At 47.7% G+C, this 26,783-nt stretch overlaps 1 protein-coding gene across 2 annotated transcripts in view; it reads left to right on the top strand.

Annotated features, from left to right (window-relative positions):
• Positions 1-973: 973 nt before the first annotated feature.
• Olfm2 (olfactomedin 2) overlaps positions 974-26,783 on the top strand; it is a 67,144-nt gene continuing 41,334 nt past the window's right edge. Inside the window, exon 1 of one of the 2 annotated variants that reach the window (XM_051196890.1) lies at positions 974-1,163. In XM_051196890.1, coding sequence (XP_051052847.1) covers positions 1,095-1,163 — 69 coding nt within the window. In that variant the 5' untranslated portion in view covers positions 974-1,094. Of the gene's footprint in view, positions 1,164-19,254; positions 19,481-26,783 lie in introns of those variants that run through there. The other variant, XM_051196889.1, reaches the window with a different exon arrangement.

The following is a 26,783-nucleotide window of genomic DNA, read 5'->3' as shown; positions in this document are numbered from 1 at the left end:
CCTTTCACAGGGGTGGCCTAAGACAATAAGAAAACACAGATGTTTACATTACGATTCAGAAGAGTAGTATAGCATAACATTACAATTACAAAATGCAACAAAAATAATTTTATGGTTGGGGTCATTCCAACATGAGAAACTGTCAAAGAATCACAGCATTAGGAAGGTTGAGAACTACTGCTTGGAACTAGCTAGGCAGAACTTGAGGTATTGAACTCAGAGATTTCTCAGCTTCCTGAGTGCTGGCATTAAAGGTGTGTGCCACCATGCCCAGATGACCTCTGACTCCAGATCCCAACTCCCAAATGGTAGGATAACAGGTGTGTGCCACCATGACTGGACTCTCTCTCTCTCTCTCTCCCCCCTCTCTCTCTCTGTGTGTGTTTTGAAGTAGGGTCTTATTCCGCAGCCTTGGCTGGATGGAGAATCACCATACAGCCCAGGCTGGCCTGCCTCAAACTTCCAATCCTCTTGCTTCTGCCTCCCTAGTATTAGGTAACAGGTGTGCACCACGCCACCAGCTTTGCTCTTTGACTTTGCAACCCACGGTTCCCAGTGACCACCTCTGCCTCACCTTCCTTCCTGACGTTCACCCTTCCCTAACTTCTAATTTCCCAATCTATGCCTCAGTTTCCATGTTGATCATTGAATCTCTTTTCTTACTAAGCCTCCCCCTTAGTCCTCCTATCCCTCCTCCAGCCTTACCTTTGGGAAAAATCCTAGCAGGATGAAATTGACAAGAATGTGACAGCCCCTCCCCCATCTCCTGACCTTTTACATCTAGGTTTAAGGGGATGGTGAGTGGGGGGTTTGGGGGCTGCCGGGTCTACTCCCTGGCTCCCCTGGCTCACCCGTGTCAGCTCCCCACCTGCTGGCAGGGGCCCCACTCTGCGGGGCTGTCGCCCGGAGCCGGGATGGGGGCGGGGCTGGGGGCGGAGCCCGCGACAAAGGCTGGGCGCGGGGCGGGGGTGGGGTGGAATCCCGGCCGCGGGCGAGGCGGGGTGGAGGCGCTCGGTTCGCCCGGGCGGGCGGGCGGGGTCGCGCCTGGCGGCGGGTCCCCATTACCCAGGCGCCTGTCGGGCGGGGGGCGCGTCATGTGGTCGCTCACGGTCCCGCGGTTGTCGCTGCTGCTGTGGCTGCTCTGCCCAGGCCTCGCAGGACAGGTAGGGGCCCCGCGGGCAGGTGCGGGCGCCGGGGAGCCCTAGAGGGGACGCGGTCTCGGAGGGGTCCCGCGAACAAGAGCTTTGGGGTCCCACCACCTTCCCCTTCCAAAAGGGGATGGCGAGGGGCTTATGGGGAAGCTCGCAGCAAAGGAGGGGTTGGAACATTCACCCTCATTTGGGGAAACCCTGGGGACTCCCAATGCAACCTCAAGGTTGGGAGACTGGGGAGACCCTAGTTTTGGGGTTCCAACCCCCTCGATGAATCTCAGCTCACATCCCACCATCTGGCTGTGAGATTAGGGAGGGAAACTTCAGGGGGGCTTTGGGGTATCGCCTGTCACTTACTCATTATAGCTAGGGTGGTTTAGCATCTAAAGATTCCCCCATCCATTACCTGCACCCCTATAGTGAGGAAGGGGGCGGGACTCACGTGTGAATGACTGACAGGGATGTGCTCCAGGTACTTGCAGCTCCCAGGTGCTGGGGAAACGTGTGTCTTTGTGTTGTGGCTGGGTGTGACACAGGGGAGTTTGTGTGTGTGTCCACCAAATGTGAGTGAATTGGGGTGTGACTGGGAGAGGGTAAATGTATGTGTGGGAGTATGTGGGAGTGACAGTGGGGGCGGGGTGACCCGAAGGTGTGATGATAGATAGGAGTTGTGGGTCTGTGACCCGGCATGAGGGAGGACCTGTGAATCTCCTTGTATTCAGCTCCTCATGTGTGTCAATAATGGGGTGTGACAGTTGTTCTCATGGCTGTGCTCAGATGCCTGGGCTGTCCAAAACTAGAGTGACAGTCAGGTGTGTGGCCATGTGAGGGCACTCTGTGCCTTTGGTTGAATACATCACTCTTAAACGGGGTGTTCAGGGTGACAGGCTGTGTGTGCAAACGTGACAGCCAGGCCCCATGTGTGTTGGCTCTATGCATTCCCCATTCCTGGTCTGGCAGGAGCAGGTGGCTCCCTGTGCCCCTCCCCCCATCTTTTGGGCAAGCTTGGAGAGCCTTACAAAATGTCGAGGGTCCAATCTTTCTTCTCTACGATTGAGAAATCTTACTCTTCCTCCATCTTGGGGGTGGGAATACCCCCAACATCTCATGGGGGGCAGAGGAAGCTGGTATCAATAAAACAGTAACATAATAGCAAATGTTGGAGAAAGTCTGGTGTTCAGGGTTGTCTCTCAAAGAGCAGGAGCTATGGGGCTTAATCCTGAGTGCCCTCTTTGTGAATGGTACACTGGCAGGGTGACCCTCATTTAAGAGACAGGGAAACTGAGGTACAGGAAAGTCACTTGCTTGAGTCCAGACAGCCTAGGAGTAGCACAAATAGTATGAACTGAGGCAAGTCTTTCCTGAACCTACACACTTATCTTTTGCTAAATAATAATCCCCTCCACCGGTCTGCACTAACTGCGGAGACGTGACTAGGTGGGGTTTCCAGGTAGGAACTCAGAATAACAAGGGTCTGACCACCTTCCCTGTAGGTACGCCCCACTGCGGGGCACTGGCAGAGATGGAAGTTAGGGTTCACGTAGGATTTCCACCAGAAGAGGTTGAGAGGTTCCCTGCTCTCGGCCCATCGCAGCACAAACACGCAGGGTGGGGAAGGTGCTGCAGTTTACACAGTGTAGGCACTCAGGATTTGAGCTCAAAAGAAACTAGATACACCACGTGTGAAAAGACAAAAAGAAAAACCCACATACACTAGAAAAATGGCTGGAAAAAAATCAACCATGAAGGAAAGCTTTAGTTTCTGAGGGTGACTGAGTCACCCTTAGGTTTCCAGTCCCCTGACCAGTTTGCTGAGAGACCCCTAGGCTGGAGGGGCTCGAGGCGGGGCTGATTGGGGGTGGGGCTACTCAGAGAGCGAGGGCGGGGCCACACGTCAGAGAACGCTAGGGCTGAAGTGGGGAAATCTGAGTGCCGCCTGAAGGGGTATCCAGTTACTGGCTGCAGTGCCCCAGGTAGCCACGAGAGGCACCACGTGATTGCTAAAAAACAGTGATTTACGTGGCCCAGCTCCACTAGGGGAGAGGAAGGGAGGAGCAGCAGGGGAAGAGAAGATGGAGAGGTGGGGTTCTGAGGGAGGCTGCCCTTTCCTTATTTCTGTCTAGTCCCAGACACTCCTTCCCAGTCCCAACGTAGCCCGTTCTTAAAAATCATTTCCTTAGCCATTCAATCCCCAGATTTGATTAAACAGTGAAGCCCTGCCCTCCCGGAGCTGACCTTCAGGAGTAGTAGACAGATGAAACCACAAAAATGTATAAAACAGTGCCAAGAGCTGCATCCACATATAATCCTATGTAAACATAGGAAATCACATGTAGGAAGCTAGGCGTGGCTGCCCACACCTGTAACCCTGGGAGTGGGAAATCAGAATTCAAGGTCGTTCTCCATTACATGTGAGTTCAAGGCCAACCTGACCTGCCACACACACACACACACACACACACACACACACACACACACACACACACACCATAAAGGAGATTACGGAGGATCTGGAGAGATGGTTCAGCCATCAGGAGTGCTTTGTGTTTATTTTGCTTTTTGTGCTGTGATATTGCACTCCAATGGAAAGCAACTTGGAGGAGGACAGGGTTTCTTTGGCTTGCACTTTCAGGTGGCAGTCCACCACTGAGGAGAGTCAGGTGGCACTCAAACAGGGGCTGTGGAGGAGTGCTTTTTCCTGGCTCACTCCCTGACTTGCCTTCAGCCAGCTTTTGAATATAGCCAGGTCTACCTGCCTGGGGATGGTGCTGTCCACACTGGGCTAGGCCTTCCTGTCAGAGACATGCCACAGACCAAGTTGATCTGTCCAGTCACTCAACTAGGGTCCCTTCTCCTGAGCTCCTGAGCTGACAATAGAAAATAACCAAGTGCTGCTCTTGCAGAGGCCTGGAGCCCGATTTCCAGCATCCACATGGAACAGCTCACAGCCCCAGTTAAGTCCAGCCAAGGAGATCCAACACAGTCTGACTCCAGAAATGCACACAGGTACATAAACATGAATTAAAACATAATAGTACCTCTGACAGGGTTTCTCTGTTAGCCCTGGCTGTCCTGGAGCTCACTCTGTAGACCAGGCTGGCCTCGAACTCACAGAGATTCATCTGCCTCTGCTGGGATTAAAGGTGTGTCTCCCCATGCCCAGCACATGAAAGTATGTCTTAAACAAATGAGAGTGGGGGTGGGGATGGGCAGGGAGGCGGCTCCAAGAAGTGGGGTTAGTGGTACATGTGTAGGGTTAGTGAGAAAGGTGAAGAGCATCTGAGGCAGGAGGAACAGCCAGCATAGGCAGGGCCCTGAGGATCAGGAAGTGGTGAGCGCCTGGTGTGAGCCCATCCAGTGAGGAAAGAGGAATTTGGGTTGGGTGAGGTCAGGGAGGCAGAACCACAGAAAGCTGTGACTGTGTGTGGTTGGGAATTTGTCTGTCCAGGAGGAACTGGCACCTGTCAGAGGCATTTTCCTGCCTGTCCAAAACTGGCTACTTGGCTGTGATTCTAGGTGTTGTGTGTGAGTGTGTGTGTGTGTGTGTGTGTGTTTGTGTGTATAGGCCAGAAGTCAATCTGAGTGTCTTTGTCAATTGTGCCAATTGTTCTTTACCTTATTTTAAAATATTTTTTAGATTTTATTTTGTTTTAGTTATGTTATGTTGTGGGCATGGGCCTGTTACTGTGGCTGGATGGAGGGGGTGGATGTGGGGTATAGGAATGGGGTGGGGGAGAGGGGGGAGAGCAGGGGGTGGAATTCATGTCTGTTCTGTCCTTTCACCTTGATCAGACTCAGGGCTGAGTGACTTTCTCTTTTCTTTCTTTTTAAGTGATTTATCTACTAATTTTTTGTGCATTGGTGTTTTGCCTGTATGTGTATCTGTGTGAGGGTGTCAGATCCTTTGAGACTGGAGTAATAGACAGTTGTGAGCTGCCATGTGGTTCTGGGAATTGAACTCAGGTCCTTTGGAACCACTGAACCATCTTTCTAATCCCAATTTTTTTTTTTTTAAATGAGACAGGGTTTCACTGTGTAGCCCTGGCTGTCCAAGACCTTGCTCTATAGACCAGGCTGGCCTTGAACTCACAGAGATCCACCTGCCTCTTTCTCCCAAGTGCTAGGACTAAGGGCCTGTGCCATCACAGCCAAGCCCTTTTCTGTGGATCCCTGACATACACCCTTCCACCTTAGTTTTTGAGACAGTCTTTTAGTGGCCCTAGAGCTCATGCTTTGCTGGTGACCTCTGAGATGCAGTGATCCTTTTCTGTCTCTTCCTTCCCAGTCAGAGTTACAGGCCTGTCCAGCTCTGCTTGTCATTTATATGGCACTGGGAATTTGAAATCTGGTTCCCATACTTGTACCACCAACACTTCACCCACTGAGCCAACTCTCTGGCCCATGATACTTGAGTGGCTTAGAGCTGCCAGGGACCCTGACAGCCCTAAACCTGCCATCTCCCCTTCCAGAGTTATCTTCTTCCTGACACCTGAGAAATCCTCCCTGGAAGCCTAGCTTTGTTTTACTTTAAAATAGTTTAGTTTTTTGTTGAGACAAAGTTACATGTAAGCCGGGATAGAACTCACCATTTAACCAAGATGACCTTCCACACCTGATCCTCCTCCAGCTCTCAAGTGCTGGGGTGACAGGTATGCACCCAACACCCACCTTAGCTTTATCTTAGTGTTATCTGCGCTTAGGGCCAGTGTTTTTCTGGGGTCCCCACAGGGTGGGAATAACTAGTTTAATTTAACCATATGCCCCAGGGCATTTGCACTTTCCAATCCCTTCCATATGGCTGGATACTGTCCCCCAGGAACAATTTCAATGCCCTCTCCTTTCAGCTTAATTAATCACTTCCTCCAAGAAGGATGCCCTGAGCTGGGTGGTGGTAGCACATGCCTTTAATCCCAGCACTTGGGAGACAGAGGAAGGAGAATCTCTGTGAGTTTGAGGCCAGCCTGGTCTATAAAGTAAGTTCTAGGACAGAAACCCTGTCTTGAACCCCCTACCCCCAAAAGACTTCCCTGACCATTCATCTAAAATCATTTATTTGAAACCATTATGAAATGAAACAAGAGCTACTTGAACACACATAAACACTGCAGTGCCACAGCAACCAATCTGAAAACGGAGGGAGCTACTGAGTAACTAAAGGGAGGGTAACATACAGAGAGTGGAAACACTGCACAAAGGGATGGTTCATGCCCCAGAAGACATTTTCTCACCTGCTAAGAAGAATGTACAATTGAAAGCTTGAGGCCTGGAGGTGTGTAGCTGGTTGACAAGATGTTTGCCTATTTTATATGAAGCTCCAAGTTCCTCAGCATCACATATAACTGGGTATGGTGTCCAGTGCTTATAATACTAGCACTTGGGAGATGGAGGCAGGGTATCAGGTATGCTACTATATAGCATAAATGTTTAAGGGCAGCTTTGGCTATATGAAATTTCTATCCCCAGCCTAAAAAACCAAAATCAGGCTGGGGTGTAGCTCAATATCCAAAGCCCTAGATTCCATTCTAACATTATATGAAATAGGTGTGATGGTGTATACCCATAATCTCAACTCTCAGAAGGCACAGGCAGGAGGTTTACACGAATTTGGGGCCAGTCTTACAAAATGAGACCCTGTCACAACAAAACAATGTACAAATGTTTCACATAGTTGAGGAATTTCACATCCTGGAACTTCAGAAAGCAAACCCTTGGATAAGTAGGGACCCCTATGCCAAGGGTGGTGCTAGGTCATAGATATCAAGCTGAGGCTGAAATCCACTGAAGGATGCTGCTATTTAGAGCGGGCATGCTGAACTTGCTCATTTTTCCCAGGTGTTAACATTCTAGAGGCCTGGAGGTGGGAAGTCTGGACAGACTGCAGGAAGAGCCTCCTGGGGCTGGGCCCCAAACTAAGGAGCTGAGGTGACACCTAGTGGTGAAGCAAGGTTTGTGCAGGATGTGAGGTTTTATTTGTGTGTGTGTGTGTGTGTGTGTGTGTGTGTGTGTGTGTGTGTGTGTGTGTGTACAAAGAGCAGGCATATCTCAACTGGGGCTCTTCAGATGCATTCCTATTGTTTTTGGTTTTAAATTTAATCACATTATTTATTTTGGGAAGGGAGAGTTCTTGGCCTGTACCCATGTGGAAATCAGAGCATGTGGAGGTCAAAAGATGATTTCTGGGAGTCAATTCCCTCACCATTTTGGTTCCAAGGTTGAACTCAGATCTTTCGGTTTGGCTGTAAGCCACTTTAGTCTCTGAACCTTCTCACTGGCCCCACTGTTTTGTTTTGTTTTGTTTTTGAGAGAGCCTCTTTCAATGGCCTGGAGTTTACCAAGTAGGGGCTGGCTGGCCAGTGAACCAAGGGGTGACACACTGTGCGCCTACATTTAGAGAGCCCAGAGTACACACCAGCCCCTAGGGTGGCAGCCAGTCCTGCTGCACATCATCCATCCATGCCTCAGGCCAATCTAAGAGGAAGCAGGGACAGCAGAGTGGTGTGGACACACTCTATGGGTGTGTTTGGAAAGCATATTCACCTCAACACCAGCAAGCCCAGGTGTCTCCACTGCCTGGCCCTTCACCCCTCACCTCATGTTCATGTGTGTACATGTTTGCATGTGTGTGGTTGCATATGTACATGATGGCCAGAGGTTGGCATCTGTGGTCTTCCTAGGTCACTCTCTATTTTATATTGCATCATGATTTCTCTATAAACCTGGAGCATGCCGATTGTGTCAGTCTAGCAGGCCAGCTAGCTGTGAAGATGACACTTCTACCCTATGAGATTACAAGCAGTCTGTGCCCACCTGACATTTTCATGGGCTCTGGGGATCTGAACCCAAGTCCTCATGCTTGTGTGGCAAGTACTTTGCCCACTGAGCCATTTTTTTCTAGCTTCTATTTTGTTTACTTTTTTAAAATGGCATTTATTTGTTTATTTTCATGTGGGCATGTGTCTGTCTGATCATGGAAGTCAGAGGACAGTTTGTAGGAGTCGGTTCTCTTCGTCTATCATGTGGTCCCTATTGGGGATAGAACTCAGGTCATCAGTTTTGGCAATAATCATCTTTATCTGCTAAGCCATCTTGCCAACCCCTTTACAATGATCTGTACTACTTATAAAATATTATTGCACCAAAATAAAGAAATCCAAAATTAAAGTCAGTTGAAGCCATACGACTCCTCATGAAAGACCCCCCAGAGACCCCAAGAGTTTGGAGCCTGTCAGGGGGAAGGCCCTTGCCCCCAAGAGACGAGACCAGACCACTGGATGCAAGTGCAAGAGGTTGTTTATTGTTTACACAGGTACCTGTGGACGCTTCAGTCTTTTGGGGGGACTGAGCGTGCTGAGGTTAAAACTCAGGCAGTTTATATAGGGTTGGGGTGGCAAGAAGCAGGCTTACAGAAGCAGAAGCATGGTTACAGGGATTTCATTGTGTCATCTAAATGTAGCAGTTGTAGTTAACCAAGGACAGTTGGTTATTCGGGTTGGGTACAAAGAATACAAAGAATTCAGTTATGACTATCTCAGCATACTGGACACTGTCCTGCTGACCTTGCTTTGGTCCAAGCTGCAGACCACAGATATCTGGTTGGCGTTGGATGAGAGCAGCACCTGGTTCCCTCCTGTACTTTTCTCATAACTTGACCTTGGCAAATTAGCAAGAGCAATTTAAACAGGCAATAAGCATAGTGGGGGTCTTTCACTCATCCCCAAAGCCCAGAGAGTTCTAGTTAGTCTCAAGAAAAACACAATAAATGCACCAAGAGATGGACACTCTCTTTTCCTTGTTTTTCTGGTCATTCTGGAGTAAGTCACTGAAGACACAGAGACATGACACACAGCTTGCTGTGCAGTGTCTGGCAGTCCACAAGTCAAAGAGACAGATGCAAGCTGGGCGTGACAGCGCACACCTATCCTCTTAGTCCTCTGGAGGAAGTCAAAGACACGGGCAACTTAGCAAACTTTTGTTTGAAGATATAATAAAAAGGGGCTTAGGGCATGGCTTAGCTGTAGAATCCCCCCATGGAGGGCTGGGAACATGCTCAGTGCCTGTATACAGCACATTGTATACAGTACACAAGCATTGTATACAGAGGATCATTTCTCAAGTTGACATAAGCTGAAGGATACGGGTTCTGGGATGGGAACTCAGGTTGAGATGGATGGTACCTATGAGAGGAGAGATATGGCTAGAAAGACCTTGAATTCTAAGTTAAGGATTTCAGAATGTATTGAGTTGTTAGTAAGCAGTTACAGGGGCTGGAGAGACAACTCAGAGGTTAAGGGCACTGTTCTTCGTAGAACCCAGGTTTGGTTCCCAGCACCCACGTGGCAGCTAAAAATCACCTGTAACTACAGTTCCAGAGAAATTGATGCCCTTTTCTGACCTCCACAGACACCAGGCACTCGTGAGGTGAACAGACATATATTCAGGCCAAACACCCATACATAAAATAAAACACACACACACACACATACACACACACAGATAAATTAACATAATGATCATTGTGAGTTCAAGGCCATAACAAGACCCTGTCTCTCAAAATCAAAACAATCAGAGCTCAGCTTGGGTTGTGGAGATTGCTCAGTTGGTAGAGTGCTGGTCTAGCACACACAAAGCCCTGTGTTTTATCACTAGCACCACAGAAACCATAGGATGTAGCACTCCTGTGATATCAGCATTGGGGAGGCAGAAACAGGAAGATAAAGTGTTCAAAGTCATATTTGGCTGTGTAGCAAGTTTGAGGCTATCCCGGTCCACATGAAACAATGTTTTTAAAAAGGTCAAGAGCACTGGCTGCTCTTCCAAAGGTCCTGAGTTCAATTCCGAGCAACCACATGGTGGCTCACAACCATTTATAATGATGTCCAATGCCCTTTTGTGGCCTATAGGTAAATATTCAGACAGAATACTATATAAATAGTAAATAAATAAGTAAAATCATTTTTAAAAAAGGAAGAGACTTTTAAAAAATTAAATAACCAAATAACTAAATGAATAAGAGACTCATATCAATGGAGACAAACTACTATACATGACCAGAAGTGGGGCTGTTAGGTTATATAGGAAATCCTGGTGAAGTTTTCCAATGCTGAAGAAATTTCTGGTAAGGTCAGGCATAGTGGTGCACAATCTCAGTGCTCAAGAGATAGAGGCAGGCTATCTTTGTGAGCTGAAGGCCAGCCTGGTCTACAAAATGAGTTCCACAATAGACAGGAAGGCAGAGACCCGGCTGCTATAAGGTGACCTCTGACCCCCACATCCCCATTGTGGCACACATCAAATAAATAAAGTTTCTGGCAGAAATGTAGATTACCCCTTCTACCAGTCACACTCCAGCTTTGGGTGCTGGGATGGCAGGTGTAAACTACCACCCCGGGTTTGTGTGGTGCTGGGGAATGAACCAGAGCTTTGTGCTATAAGTGCTCTCTAGCCAGAGACTCCAATCCCCAGCCCCCTTTTTGCTTTTTATGTAAAAAGGTTCTCACTCTTGATCTTCCTGCCTTAGACTCCCAGTTACAGACCTGTGCCATTGTTTGTCTGAGAACATTTTGGCTTTTCCAGTGTCTGCTGTCTATTGAACTATTGTGACAAAAGTACTTAGGGGAGGAAGCGTTTGTTTCCACTCACAATTTCAGATTATGGCCCATCACAGCAGCACCAGGGAAGGCAATGTGACAGAGTTTTAGGAGCTGATCACATTAAACCTACAGTCAGGGACAGAGTGAGGACTCTCATCTCATGCTCAGCTGGCTTCCTTCACTCTTAGGCAGTTCAGTGAATGGTGCCTCCACTCCAGTGGGCTGGGTCTTCCCACAGACATATCAATGGCCAGCCTGACTGAGACAGTCCTTCACTGAGATTTACTTCCTAGGAGAACTAGAATGTACCAAGTTTACAATCAGAATTGATCATCATACTCTACCCATGGAAATGAAGATAACTCTTCTGTGCTTTCTCTAAAAACTTTACTGTTAGATGGATAACCCATCCAGAATTGGTTGATTGTGTGTGTATTAGTGTGGATGCACATGTGTGGGATGTATGTGCACATTATTGTAAAGGCCAGAAGTCGTAGGAATTTAGCAGAGTGACTGTGTCTGGGGTAGACATTGGAATGAACAGTTTTCACTACATCTTGGGTAAACATTAGAGTGAATAGTTGTTTCCTAGAGGTAGTTTGACATTGAAGAATCATTGTGGAAAACAGTAAAGAATCTTTATGGAAAACAATGATTGTTTTCTGTGATTTGTAGAATTGTTTTTCTGAATGGGCTTTGCTTAACTTTGGTCACAAGATGCCTCTGGCACACATGAGGCTCCTTGGGTTATTGTGTATTGCAAATGATACACAATAGAGGACTGAAGTCATGAGGGCATGTGATGCTTCCCTTTAGAGAGACATATAGATTTGATAGGATCTTGGTATGAGGAAATACTTTACCCCCAAACAACTTTGTGTAACAATCAACAAATATGCCTTTGTACAGTGTCAGGGTTCACCAGAGGCTAGACTTCCTGCTGCTACATAGGCCTTAAAATTTCATCTCAGAGTGACCTCTTTCTTCAACTAACACATGCAACACAGAACACCCCAACAGAAGTCAACCTTGAGTGTCATCCCTTAGGAATGAACAACTTTATTTTTTAGAGACAGTCTCTCACTGACCAGAGTTCACCAAATAGACTAACCTGGCTGGTTAGTGAGCTGCAGGAATGCTCCTGCCTGGGATATAGGCATGCATCAGAATTGCTTAGCTTTTTCTCCTTTAAAAATGATCTTTTAACCTTTTGTCAAGTTTTAATTGTAAGTTTTTAGTATCCACATTGGGTGCCATTTTGTTACCTGCACTTTCCCACCAGCCTGGTCCCACAGCTGTGTCAGCCCCAAATAACACACAGAGACACTGTATTAATTATAATGCTGTTGGCCAATGTCTAGGGCTTCTTATTGGCTACCTCTGTCTTAATTATTAACCCATAATTATTAATATATGTATTTCTACATGGTCTTATCTTACCGAGAACACCAGACTCATATTTCCTCTCCTCCTGAGATCATATTGCAATTCTCTCCTACGTTTCCCAGAATCCTCTACCTTGCCTAGTCCCACCTATTTTGCTTCCCTATTGGCCAACAGTGCTTTATTCATTAACCAATAAGAGAAACATATTTACAGAATGACATCTCCCATCAATTCTCTGTCAGTTTCATATATGTATGCAACATATCTTGTTCATGCCCACTCCCAACTCCCGTCCCACTTCTCCCTTGGATACCCCCAACACATTTCCTTTCCATTTTATGTTCTTTCTTATTTTCTTTTTTAAGTCTGTAGACACCAGTCAGTGCTTCCTGTTGATCTTGTTTGGGTCTTGTGTAGGTAACCATATCTATAGTAAGTTCATGAATGTGATGGCCATGTCATATCCAGAGGCCAGCATATCACAGAATATCTCCCCATTCTCTGGCTTCTACAGTCATTATGCTTACTGTCCTGTGATGATCCCTGAACCTTTGATGTGGGGGCTGCATGGGGTGGTTTGGTATAGATGTCCCCTTTAGTGCTGAGCACTTAACAGCCACTATGTAAACATTTTGCACATTTTGAGTCTGCATTATCTGCTGCACACTGCAGAGAGATGCTTCTCTGGATAAGGATGAGAGCAGCAATGACCTATGGGTAGAAGGGAAATACCTAGAAGGCAGTTTGACAACTTGTCCATTCAGCAAAACAACAGTGGTAGGTTGCACTGTAGGGGCTATGACCTGTCATGCCATGTGGCTCTGACCAGGTTTATACAACCAGCAGGAGTTCCCTTCTGTGGAGTAGGCCCAGATACAACAGATAAGGTTGGCTGCTTCCATAACCATCATTCCACTATCACACCAGTGGCTAATCTCTTGCCTGGCAGGTTGGTGGAATTCAGCACTGAGTAAGATCATCATTTTTTTTTTTTTATGTGGGTTCTGGGGATCCAGCTCAGGTCCTTGTGCAGCAAACACTTTACCCAACTGACCTATCTCTTCAAATCCCAGAGGACTGATTTTTGTGTATTGGTCTACTTCCACTCTTCCCCACTATGAACAGTCCAAATGAATCAGCCCCATATAGACACTGAAGCTGATTTGGGTGATTTGGGGAAAGTTTCTCAGAAACCTCTGTGTTTCTACTTTTTTTTTTCCTTGTTTATTTATTTTGCTGTTTTGGGTATTGAAGAGAGCCTTGTGCATGCTGGGAAAGCACCCTACCACCAAACTCCATCCCTGCTAACTTGTTTAAAATGGGAACTATTGCTGTGTGTAGTAGCGTGTGCCTTTAGTTCCAGCACTCAGGAGGCAGAGGCAATCAGATCTCTGTGAATTCAAGGGCAGCCTGCTCTACAAAGAGAATTCTGGCCTTACCATGGTGAGACCCTGACTCCAAAAGGGGGTGAAATGAGGAGATAGGTCAGTAGGTAAAGTGCTTGTCATGCAAGCATGAGGACTTGAGTTTGGATTCTGAGAACACACATAAAAAGCTAGGGGCTACTGTGTGCATCCTAGGGGATGCAGAGGTAGGAGGATCCATGGGGCCTCTGGCAGCTGGCACAGCCAAATTGATGAGCTCTACATTCAGTGAGGAACCCTGTCAAATCACAAGTGGAGCCCAGCCCTTGGGAGGCAGAGGCAGGCAGTTCTTTGAGTTCGAAGCCAGCCTGGTCCACAGAGTGAGGTCCAGGACAGCCAGGGCTGTGCAGAAAAACCCTCTTGAAAAAAACCAAAACAAAACAAAAATTAAAAAAAAACCCATAAGTTTGGCACCCATAGAGAATGATACCTGCTCTACTTACTTGAGCAAGTATACACCTGTATATGTGCACCTATACCACGAATGTACAGATGTGAACATGCATACATATAAGAGCTGGCTTTGGTGTTGTGAATTAAAGAACTGTGGAGGGAGGAGAAAGGCTTGGGCCATAAGCTCTAGTTTCTGTGGGTCTGTTAGGGCTGAGCCTGGGGTGTGGGGTGAAGCCAGAGTTCTGAGGTGTGTGTGTGTGTGTGTGTGTGTGTGTGGTATGTGTGTGTTAGAGAACTAGAGGAACAGAACTGATAGAATGAATATGGTATATACATATATCATATTCATTTATTTATTTAGAAATATTAGAAATTTACCAGTAGCTTACAGGCCAGTTAGTCTAACAGCAGGTAGGTGTGGCCCAGATTAAAGGTGAATCTTACTACCTCAAAAGTTCTGAATTTAAAGTGAATTAAGAAAAAAAAAATTGTCACAGGTGTACCCAGCCTCTTGGATTTTAGTTAATTCCAGGTGTAGTCAAGTTGACAACCAAGGACAGCCATCATACTGTGTAAGGCAGGAGTACTTGTTAAGTTTTATGGTAGGTATGAGGCTTCATTCATGCAGAAGGTTTGTTCCAAGTTCAAAGCCAGTGAGGGCTTTGTAATGAGCTCTAGGAGGAGCAAAACTTTACAGTGAAACCCTGTTAAATCAGGCTGGGATGTAACTTAGTCCGTAGGGTGCTTGCTTAGCATGTACAAAGCCCTGGGTTCCATCCCCAGCACTGAATAAATCAGGGTGGTGTGCAGGCCTGGTATCCCCAATTCAACAGGTGGAGGCAGGAAATTAGGAGTTCCAGCTCAACATTTCTTGACTATACAGTGATTTCAAGGCCAGCCTGGGTTATGAGGCTCTGTCCAAAAAATAAAATACAAATAAAAAGCTGTTTCATGCAGACATGGGTTACATACCCTACCGTGGCTTGTCCACCTGTGGGACAGCCCACATCCAGTGGGATGGCTCAACCACCTGCCCATGACTCCTCACTTCCCCTCTTTTCCACTGCCCTGTCCATTCCAGGGCTTCCTGGTCTACCTTCCCTGCCTCTACTGATTTGCCTTTTTCTGGAAGTTTTATATAAATGGGATCATAAACTCTGGGAATCTTTCTCTCCAGTTTTCTTTCTGTTTCTTTTTAGAAAAATGCTTTTGTTGTTCAAGGCATTGATAACTACTTCTCTGTGGGCTGAGAGTCTGCTAGATGAGTGTCCTGGCCTGATTGTGCACTCACCAGGTAATGGACAGCTGGTTTATTTATGATTGGAAAACCCAGGGCTACGAATGTCACGTGTGTCTTTGTGTGAACTCATACTTTGGCTACTCTGGGGTAGATGGATCCTTGGGTTTTTTGATACATTCCTGTTTAGCTTCTTCAGAAGTTACTAATCTGTAGCTCAAACAGTAACAAGTGACACTTTATAGTCCTGGTAGTAGAGTTAGGGTATCAGGTATGGGATCCTCCATTGCTTAATACTTCCTTTTTAGTCAGGATCTCCAATTCACTATGGAGCTGCACAACATAGCTGAGACTGGTCTTTAACTCTCTCTCTCTCTCTCTCTTTTCCTTTTTAAAAAATTAATTTATTTATTTTATGTGCATTGGTGTGAAGATGTCAGATCCCTTGGAACTAGAGTTACAGATAGTTGTGAGCTGTCATGTGGGTGCTGGAATTGAACTCAGGTCCTCTGGAAGAGCAGCCAGTGCTCTTAACCTCTGAGCAATTTCTCCAGCCCTGGTCTTGAACTTTTGATCCTCTTGTCTCTATCTCCCAAGTGCTGGGATTTTAGCTATGTTCCTCATCTGCTTTATGTAGTATTGGGATGGGATTACAGGTATGTTCCATACCTGCTTTATACAGTTCTGGGATTATAGGTATGTTCCATACCTGTTTATGCAGTGATGGGCACAGAACCCAGAACCCAGGGTTTATGCATGTAGGAATGCACTCCACCAAGAGACAGCTCAGTGTGTGTGTGTGTGCATGTGCACATGAATGTGCATGGGTACACATGTATGTGGAGGCTCGGGTTGGTTTTGGGTGTCTTCCTCAATCTATTTCATTACTAGTTTTTGAGACAGAGTCTCTCTCTAAACCAGAAACTCACTGATCCAGCTGGGCTACCTACAGAGTGAGCTCCCCAGGGTCTTCCTGTCTCTATATCCCATCCCCAGGGCAGAGATTACAGACATGGGCCACCAAGGCAGGTTTTTACATGGGTTCTGGGAATCTGAACTCAGATGTTTGCCATGTTTCCCATGGCAAACACCTGATTGACTGAGTCATCTCCTCAGCCACTCAGATACTTTTTCTTAACGCTTTCATTCTTATGTGTGTGCCTGATTACAGAAGTTGACCACATATGTGCAGGAACCCTGGGAGTCCAGAAAAGGGCTTTGGATCCCATGGTACTGGAGTTATAGACTGTCGAGAGCATTGAGAGTTTGCATGTGATGCTGAAACTGAACCTAGTTCCCCTGGAAGAGCAGCCAGTGCTCTGTTGAGCCAACTCTCTAGCACCCTTTGACGATTTTAATGGAGACCATTGTAGTAGGTAGCATGAGACAGAAAGAGGAAATGATAAAGTGTTTCAAGAAGGAAATTCGTGTGGTTATTAAATTACATTTATTTTTTGTGTGTGGACATGAGCTATGGCAAGCATGTGGAGGTCAGGTGACAGTTTGAGGGAGTCTGCTTTTTCCTCCACCATATGGGCCCTGTTGATCAAACTCAGGATTTCAGGCTTGGTAGCAAGTGTCTTTATCCACTGGGCAGTCTTGCCAGCCCAGGAAGGCTATTGAGGTCTTAGTGAGAAGAGTTTGGGAAATGTGGAGGAGGAAGAAAAGGAGTGTTTTGTGAGTGCTTCCTGTCTTTATAGCCTGACTATGTGAGCTAGGCCTGTTTCCTGGCACCCAAGATGAGAAGGTGAGAGAGAGACAGAGAGAGAGAGAGAGAGAGAGAGAGAGAGAGAGAGAATGCCATTCTCTAAGCCAGGGTGCCTACTGCAGCCTGATGATCTTAGGGTCCTCCCCTTTCTTGACTAACAAGCTCATGCCTGCCCAAGGTGTCTCTGCCTGCCCCAGGTCCTTTGCATGGCTGTTTCACACCATTTGAAAATCTACTGGTACTGAAATGGCTCCCTCCTTCGCTTTCTTGTGTGGCTTGACTGTTCCTTCCCTAGTCACCGTATTTAAAGATGTTTCTGTGAGATGGGGACATGCCCTGTCAATAGAATACTTGCCACCCAAGAACAAGTTCAGATCCCCAGCACCTAAATCACTGCCCTGGGCTGCTGGGAAGCTGAAACGGGAGGGGCTCTGCTGCTCCTAGACTGGCCAGCTTAGCTGAATCAGGGAGCTTCAAGTTCAGTGTGAGATCTTGCAGGTGTGGTAGCTCATATCTTTAGTCCCAGCTTTTGAGGGACAGTAGCAGTCCTGTGAGTTCTAAGCCAGCCAGGGCTACACAGTGAGACTGTCTCAAAACTAATTAAATAAAAAGACTAAATTTAAAAAATAACTAATAACACTGAGGAAGACATTCTATGTATACCTCTGGCATCTACACACAAAACCCCACCCCCTTCCTTCTGATACCTATTTGTACTTCATTTTCTTCCTTTATGTCGTATGCCACTTAAATTTCTGTTTACACTTATTTAATGTGCAAAGGGGATGGAATGGGTAACTGTGTGGCCACCATCTTCAAGTGGGGCAGTCGGTTGCCTTCCACCATGGGGATCTTAGAGATACAACTCAGGTTGCCAGGCTTTGTAGCAAGCACTTTTACTCAGAGTCATCGCTCCCCCATCCCTTTTTGGTGGATTGAGCCCAGGGCTTCAGACAAGTTAGGCAACCCTCTGCCATTGCCACTGAGCCACATCCTTAGCCCTTCCACGAGTCCTTGTGTGTGTCTCCAATGCAGTGCTCACGGGCTTTGGTCTGTTGTTGAGCCACAGGCCACCTCCAGCCTCTAACATGTATCTGACTCACCAGGTCCTCAGAACCACTTTACAGATGAGGAAACAGACAGACCGGAGTAGCCCTCGCTTGAGGCTACGGAGGGACAGGACCTGCTTCTTTGTGGGGTCCAGACAGTTCAGGACCCCACAGCACCCTGAGGTTGGGCGCTTCCGGCTCCGCTAGCGGCCGGCGCGGTAAAGGCCTGAGTCATCGCCGCCTACAGACGGCAGCGCCGGCCGAGGGCGCCGGCGGCGGCGGGAGGTGATGCGGGGACGCCAGGAGGGGGCGTGAGTGCAAAACCGAAGAAAGGCGACCGCGCGGGCGCTCCTCGCCCCATCCCGCCATCCGCTGCGCTTCCCAACCTCCCACACCAGAGGACCACCCCACAGCAGGTCTCTGGGTGCTGGAGGAGACCCAGTGCATAAGTTCCCCACCTTCACCCCAAGTTCAAGTTGTGAGTCAAACCCTGCGTTGGGACTTGACTGAGAAAAGAACTGTCTGGGTCGGCGGCAGTCCCGAATGTCAATGCCGCCCTCAGGTGCGCAGGGAAACCCTTTTACTGCCCAAGTGACCCACACTCCAGAGTCTGTACCCTTCACCCTGGGCTTTCCAGATCCCGAATCCACAGGGGGATCCCCTTCAGAATGATCTGGGACTAGGGGAGCCAGGAGAAAAGAGTCCCGGCTCTCAGGAGAGCACCGAAGTCCGCTCAGCACCGCACCTGCGGCGTCGCGGGCTCGGGACCCGACCGAGCAGGTGGGTGGAGACACCCGACTTCCACCTCCTGTCAGCTTTGGGTGTGAAGTGGGTTCTTTCTGATGAAACGTAGGGGTTTTGGAGAGGGGGTTTTGCTTGCAGAGGAGCCTAGGGATCGTCACTAGGTTACAGAGGGGACTAGAGCGAGGATGGGGGGGCGGGATGTGGCGGGGGGCGGGGCTGGGGATGCCGCGGCGGCGGGGGAGGGGCGAGGATGTCACTGGAGGGGATGTCCCCACTTCTGTAGGTTGGGGAAGGTCTGCCAGAGGCTCTGTGGGGTAGTGGGGGGCCAGGTGGGTGCTCTCCTTATTCTCCCCCAACCCCGCTGGCTCCCGGGCCGGAGCCGTGACGTCACGGCGGCTGGAAGTGCCCGGCGGTGGCGCGGGAGGGGGTGGCCGAGCCGGCGCCTTATAAAGCTGAGCCTGCGAGGCGCGCAGAACCGCAGCCGCGTCCCCAGTGTCACCCCATCCCCATTCCGCCGGGCACCGCCCCCTTGGACCTGGTCATCCCGCCATCGCGGTCCTCCATTACCAGAGGGGTGGGTGAGCGACAGCTTGAGTGCCGAGCAAAAGGGACAGAACACCTGCTTTTTGGGGTGCTGGCGCGGGGCATGAGGCGAGGAGCGCGATGTCGGTGCCGCTGCTCAAGATCGGGGCGGTGCTGAGCACCATGGCCATGGTCACTAACTGGATGTCGCAGACGCTGCCCTCACTCGTGGGACTAAACAGTACAGTGTCCCGCGCGGGCTCCTCGGAAAAAATCGTGAGTGGCCACTTGGGCTGGGGGGCGCTCCGGAGGGGGGGCGTGGTGCCCGTAGCCCCCGCGGCAGCTCCTGGGAAAGGGACCACCACAGCCTCAAAGTGACAGAATCCTCTACGGCAGGGATTTCTTTTCTGGGGGACGTGATCTCTTGGGGGGGGGGTCCCCGGCTGGATCCCGAAGCACAAGGGAGCCTCGCAACCCACATAGCTCTGGATTTTATGATTACATTTGCTGGGCTAGCGTCCTCTCTGAGGGGTACAAGCTGGCTCAAGCCCCAGGCGGAGGCGGCAGGGCTGCGGAATTGAACCAGATCCCGGCATAATGGGGTGGAGCTGGACGGTTTTGGGGGAGCCATGAGGGTGTTCTGCTATGTTGGAGTGGGTAGGGACACCTCCGTGTCTCCATACACCTTCAGCCTCTGGGACTCTGCTTGGTTATTTAAGTGTCACTGAGTAGTGCTCGCTCATTCTCCTTCCCTGAGTCTCCCCTCCTTCTATTTCTGTCTTTCTGACTTAGTCTCTCTCTCTCTCTCTCTCTCTCTCTCTCTCTCTGTCTCCCTCCCTCCCTCCCCCCCCTCTCTCTCCTGGCTGTGTCCCCTGAACCTGGTACTAGCATCACCCTTCCTGTGATCTGTCTCCCGGACTGAAAATTGATCTCCCTCACTCCTCACCCTGAGATTTAAGAGGAGGGCTCATGCTGGGATAGAACTCATCAACCTCCCTTCTGTCTTATCCCCCTGCTTCCTTCTCCTGGAAGCTTCCTGGGGGGGGGCACATTCAGTTCTATTAATCCCTGTGGCTCTGTCCTGTTGTTGACTTGGAAGGATGCTCTTCCATTGAAAACTTCCCTCATGCTCTGTTTCCTGTCCCTATGGGAGCCCCTCTGAACTTTAGTCTGTTGGTGGGATTCCCCTCAATTTCACCCATCCATCTCCCTCTTCTACCCTTCATGTTGTTACAACCTCACCAGCCCCTTTTGCATCCTCCTCCCTCACCACCTAAGAAAGGTATTTGCTCCCAAAAGCTGCAGGGGATGTGAGGGAGTGAGAACACTAGCTCATCCCAGGCCAGGGAACATCATCCTTTTCAATGTGGTGTCTTTATTGGTGTCTGTATTCTCCCAAGGGTGGGTGTGTCCCTGTGTGATTGCTTTCAGATGGATATGTGTCTGAGAGTGAGTGTATCTGCAGTTGTATGTCTCTGACTATGCGTGAGTTATATGACATGAGTTTGTATGCACAGGTGTGACACAGCCCTCTGACTGTTGTCATCAGAGGGGGGGACAGTGATAGTGTCATTGAAATAATAAGACAAATTCACCTTTCTGAGTGGCAATCTGTGTGAGTGCCTGTGTGCTGTGTGAAAGTGTCTGTGTGTATACAAGGACATGTGCAGGGTGGATAAGAATGCCTTTGAGTTATAATTTTTGTTTATGGTGAGTACATTGTGTGTGTGTATGTATGAATGCATGTCACAGTACACGTGTGAAGATCAGACAATGACTTGCAGGAGTCATTTTTCTCTTTCTACTATCTGGGTTCTAGGGATCAAACTCATGTCACCAGACTTGGTGGCAAGTGACTTAACCCAGCCTTGAGTTATGATTTTGTGTATTCATACATTAAATTTTTGTATGCTTGTATATGTATGTATGTATATTTAAGGGTGCTTGGCTGGTGTGTGTGTGTTTCTTTTTGTGTATTGTGTTTCTACAGGTGTGGGAAAATGTGTCTGTGAATCCAGACAGACCTGGTCCCTTGTAGCTAACAGCACCTTGGTGTAGAATTCCCCCAAGCTGAAGCCCCCCCCCCCCAGTTCTCTCATCTTCACCCAGCACTTTCTCAGCCTGTCCTGAAGTCTTCCCATGACTTACCAAAATGTTCTGCAAGAGGAGCTGATGAAGGTGTTACAGTGATGCCTCCAAGGTGGCTGTGACAAGAGGGTGCTCAACAAGGGTCTTGGAGCTGGGAGACTCATAAATACTGTAATCCCAGCAATTGGGAGGGTGAGCAGCAGAGTAACCACAAGTTTCAGGTCAGCCTGAACATAGTGTGTCTGTTTCTCAAAAAAGGGGGAGTTGGAGGCTTAACTTAGCGTTAAGAGCACTGGCTGCTCTTGCAGATGACTCAAGTTCAGTTCCCACCATAATGGTGGCTCACAACTGTCTGTAATTCCAGTTCCAGAGCTACCGATGACTGCTTCTGGCCTCTGAAGTCAATAGACATGTGGTGCACAGACATATATGTAGGCAAAACATCTATACACATATAAAAATGAAAGAAGAGAGAAATCAAAAGTTTTTTTTTTTTTTTTTTTTTTTTTTTTTTAGCTCTGTATAGAATCAAGATTACTCCAACTTGTTCTCCAACTCTGGCCAATGGCAGCAGCATCCCAAGCTACTGCCACTGAGAAGTCAGTGATAACTCCTGTCTCAGAACTGTGGGCAGCACAGACTCTTCAGATCCCCATCCATCCATCCATCCATCCATCCATCCATCCAGCCACTCATCTACCCTTCTATCCTTCCATCTATCTTTCTGTTCACCCATTCACATACCCTTCCATCCATCTTTCCTTCTATTTATTCATCCAGCTAACCAGCCTGCCCTTTTTCCTTCCATCCACCCAGACTGCCATTTGTCTTTCCATCTACCCTTTCTTTCTTTCATCCATGCATTCATTCACTCATCTTTTCATCCACCATATTTCATCTTTTCATCTATCCCTTCATCATTGCACCTGCCTATCCATCCATCCATCCATCCATCCATCCATTATCCTGGCATGAATTCATATTCACACACACCCCTCCATGCATTCACCAATCCCTCTTTCCATCCATTATCCACCATCAAACCATCTGTAAATCTACTATCCACAAATCTGTACTTCCAACATCCATATCTCTATTCATCCATTAACCCATTCCCTAGACATTTAATTTAATTTATTTAAAGAAACTACTGATTGCCTCTTCTATTCCAAGCATGTATACACTGAAACAAACATCCCTGCCCTGGCTCTTTTGGAACAGACACTATGTCAGTGGTAGGATTTTAAGTTGGATATGTGTGAATTGTAATTCTTGCCCTGCAACTTAACGAACCATGTGACTTTGAGGAAAATCATTGAATCTTTCTAAACACCAATTTCCTTATTAGGTAAGGAGAATTCAGAGTCTCTATTAGACAGTAAGATCCATAGAAGGAGGGCATTGAAGTTCAATGCTAGGGAGCTTGCCTGGTGCTCAGCCTTGTGTTCAACCTCAACATCAAAGATAGCCACCAGCACTTATAAGGAAGCACTGTTTTGCTCATTGATGCAGCCTATGGCCTGATGTAGCTGGTTCACAGTATTTGCCATGTACCTGAATCTGTAATCACATCTGAAGTATTCTTGGACTCTACCTTCAAGTGGGTATCTATTACATCCAAGTACATAGTGAGTCTAGAATGAGTGCTTTTTCATGTTTCTGGGGCTGAGGTGATGGATGAGTAGGTACAACATTTGATATACAAATGTGAGGACCTGAGTTTGAATCTCCAGAACCCAATAAAGTTGGATGCAGCCATGCATGTGTGTAATACAAGCACTCCTATGGAGAGATGGAGACTGGAAAATTACTGGAGGTTCAGGGGTCAGCTAGTCTGGCATGCGCAGTGGTAAACAAGAGACCCTGTTTCAAACAAATGAGGCATAAGGACATACACTTGAGGTTATTTTCTGACCTCCACATGTGCACCATGGCATGCATGCCCCTGCACAAACATACTTATACATTCACACACATTCTCACACTCACATTCACACACAAAACCATACCAAGATTAAATACATTTTCAAGTTTTTAAGTCAATTTCACCTATAACATGTAAATAGGAATTCTTTCTAAAATTACACTCCTTTAGTTTGTGTATGCTTGTAGGATGAGTATCTATGCTATAGGGCACATGTGGAGGTCAGAGGACAAAATCAGCTTTCTTCTTCCACCATGTGGATGATGGAGAGAGAACTCAGGTTGTCAGGCTGACTTGACAGCAAGTGCCTCTATCCACTCTTTCCAGCCCCGGAGCAATCAATTGTTCTTACTTCACAGAACTGTGTGGATAACAGAGGCCTGATCCTCATTCCTTCATCTATATTTATGACCATTACTTCCTCCTTCTCCATTATACCTTCTATCCTTCCTTTCCTCCCTCCTTCCATTCATTCACCCATCTATCCATTCTTCTGTTTATCCATCCTGTCATCTTTCCATTCATTGACCCCAAGGGTTGGGGCAAACAAATTGAAGACTCCCAGTAGGTGCTCAATAATGGGGAGGCTAGGAGGGTAAATTCATACACAGTGGGAATTCCTAAGCTATGACTCAGAAGTTTGGGTGCTGTGCCTGACTTAATGAACAGCCTCAGTGGTGTGGCAATGAGCCCTGATGTGGGATGGGATTGTCCGAGTCTACCACCCCCACCCACCATGATGTACAGATGTAGCATAGCCTTGTATTCACAAACCATCTCTGTGAGGGAGTGAAGGGAAGCTGCCTCCCCTCCTTCCTTTGACTGGCTTCCAGCCACGAACCATCCCTGGGAGATGGGAGCCTTGAGCCGAATGGCTCCTCACCTAGGGACTATAAATCTGGACTCAGGCTAAAAGCTGACATCCTTGTTGTCAATGGCTGCCATCACAGAGGATCTGGAGTGAACTACCTGCATCTTTTATATTCTGCTCTAGCCTGCCATCCCTGTGTGTTCACGTGTGCATGCATGTGTATGAGAATGTGCATGTGTGCATACATGTGAGTATGTGGGTGTGTGCATATGTACATGCATGCATGTGTGAGTGTGTGTGGGCATGCATGTGTGTATTTGTGTATGTGTGTGTATGTAAGGCAGCAGTCACCCTCAGATGTTATTTCTCAGGCACAACCCACCTCATTGTGTTTTATTTTTATCGTTTGTGTTGTCTATGTTAATGGTGTGAGGTCACAGGACAGCTTGCAGGAGTCAGTTCTCTCCTTTACCATGTGGCTCCTAAGCATTGAACTCAGATTGTCAGACTTGCCTGGCAAGAGTTATTCATGAAGCCATTTCACTGGTCCCATTCTTGTGAAGAGCTGAAGGACAAAAGGGGATATCAATGAAAGAGTTCCATTCGATGAGGACCCTTTGCCCCTATGAAGAATGGGCGTGGGTCGGAACAGGGGCCAGCAGAAGGCTCTTTGAGTACTGAAGATATCTGATATCTGGCAGCTATGGTTTTTCTTGGCAGTTTCACAGGAGGAGGAAGTCCCAAAACCCAGTCTAGAGAGGTCCTGCAATGCCATGGTAACCAGCATCCTCAGTGCTCAGCCTCTGAGCTCAGTCCAGGTTTATTTCTTGCTTCTGAGATGTCCCTATTCTATGCTGACTGTGATGGGAGGGCTCTGTCCCAGGTGGTCTCCTGGAACCCAAAATGATGGAGGCTCTCCAGTCACACCACCATGGAAGCAGGACTCAGAGGAGGGGGCACAGCAAGACCCGCACAGCCCCCAAAGCTATGCCTTGATATGGCATAGATTGCTATTGCTCACAGTCCCTTGGTTCAAGAGAGTCGCAAGTCTCATGACTGGGAGAAGCAAAGTGGAATCCAGGTTTGTCTGCTGCCTCATTGCAAAACCCTCTTCTCAACCAAAATGAGAGTACTTAGGAATAAGGGCTGCATTTGGACCTTGCCTCACCTGCACAAATCCCAGTACCCAGAGGTAGAGGCAGGAGGATCAGATATTCAAGATCATCCTTGACTGTATAGCAAGTTTAAGGCTGGCCTGGGCTACACGAGACCCTGTTTAAAAGGAGGGAAGGAAATAAGGAAGGGATGAGGAAGGAGGAAAGTAGAGAGGAGTGTTGCTGCAAGAGAAGCCTGGTGCTGTAGTTTTGAGTATTTCTGTCTCAGGAAGGAGGATGGAGGGTGGAGGGAGAAATTCTCCACTTATTCACTCAATTTTTGGGTCGAGGATGTGGCTCAATGGTAGAGCATGTGTTTAACAAGTACAAAACCCCTGGTTTCATCCCCAGTACAACACACACACACACACACACACACACACACACACACACACACACTTCACATACAACTTTGTATTTTTCCTGTGCCAGATACTGTAAACAGAATGGTAAAAGATACACTGGTAACTCTATGGTAGGTGGTTGGAGATGTTATATAAAGAAACATAGAACATGCCCAAATGAGATGGCTCAATGGTAAAGGTGTTTGTCACCAAGCCTGATGACCTGAGTCCAACCCCCAGGACCTCATGTAGGAGTAGGGAACTTTTTCCTATAAGTTGTCCTTTGACCTCTACAGGAGCACTATGACATGCAAATATTACTTTTGGTTTGAGGAGCCTCTCCAATTAGATGATATTTGTGCAGAAATCTGAAGGGATTGAGGCAGGATATTGAGAGAAAAAGTGTTAAGGGAGAAGGACCACCAAGAATCTCAGTCCTGAGGCAGGAATACGCTTAAAATGTGGGAAATACACTGAGCAGGCCAATGTGACTGGAGCCAAGTGGGTGGCAGGAAGAGTAAGAGGAAGTGAGCGTGGGGGTGTGACAGAAACTACATCACATCTCTTAAACCTTGTATTTATTGTGTATGAGTATATGTGTGTGCCTCAATTTGCCTATAGAGTTGGATGTCTCCTTCTACCATGTGGGTCCTGAGGATTAAACTCAAGTTTTCAGGTTTGGTGGCAATTGCCTTTAGCTGCTGAATCCTCTTGGCATTTAAATGAATTTTTGTTGACTATGTAGCCCCAACACAAGCCTAGTAGTACATAGTAAGTGTTCAGTAAACACTTACTTGATAGAAGACTACATGGGTGACCGAATGGGAGGCTGAGGAGGGTTCTGAGCAGGGGAGGAATGAGACTTTACTTGGTGTTAGTGGTGTCCTCCCCAGGCTTTTGTGGACACAAAGGGAATTATACTGTGCAAGTGGAGGATAATGGGAGCTGGGCCCATGTAAACACCAAAGAAGTGAAGAGACAAGGAGATTGTGGAGCTGATCTACTTTAAGCATAGGTTAGTTCTGGGCTGGTTGATTCTGCTCAGATACCTGAGATTTGAGAGAGTATGAGGGTCTCAGCTGCTTTGCAGAAAGGGCTGTGAATACCAGAGAGGAGATGAGTAAGAGCAAGGAGCATGGCTCAGTGATGGAGTCCTGCCTCAATTCCCTCAGTGAGGAGCTGGGGAGAGCCCCTGACTAGAGTCTCCTGTGTCTTACTCAATATACTATTCTGTGAAGAGACACCATAACCAGGGCAA

Source organism: Phodopus roborovskii, unplaced genomic scaffold, assembly GCF_943737965.1.
Source record: "Phodopus roborovskii unplaced genomic scaffold, PHOROB, whole genome shotgun sequence".
In the NCBI taxonomy this organism is placed as follows: domain Eukaryota; kingdom Metazoa; phylum Chordata; class Mammalia; order Rodentia; family Cricetidae; genus Phodopus; species Phodopus roborovskii.
This window is presented reverse-complemented; position numbering and strand designations above follow the sequence as displayed.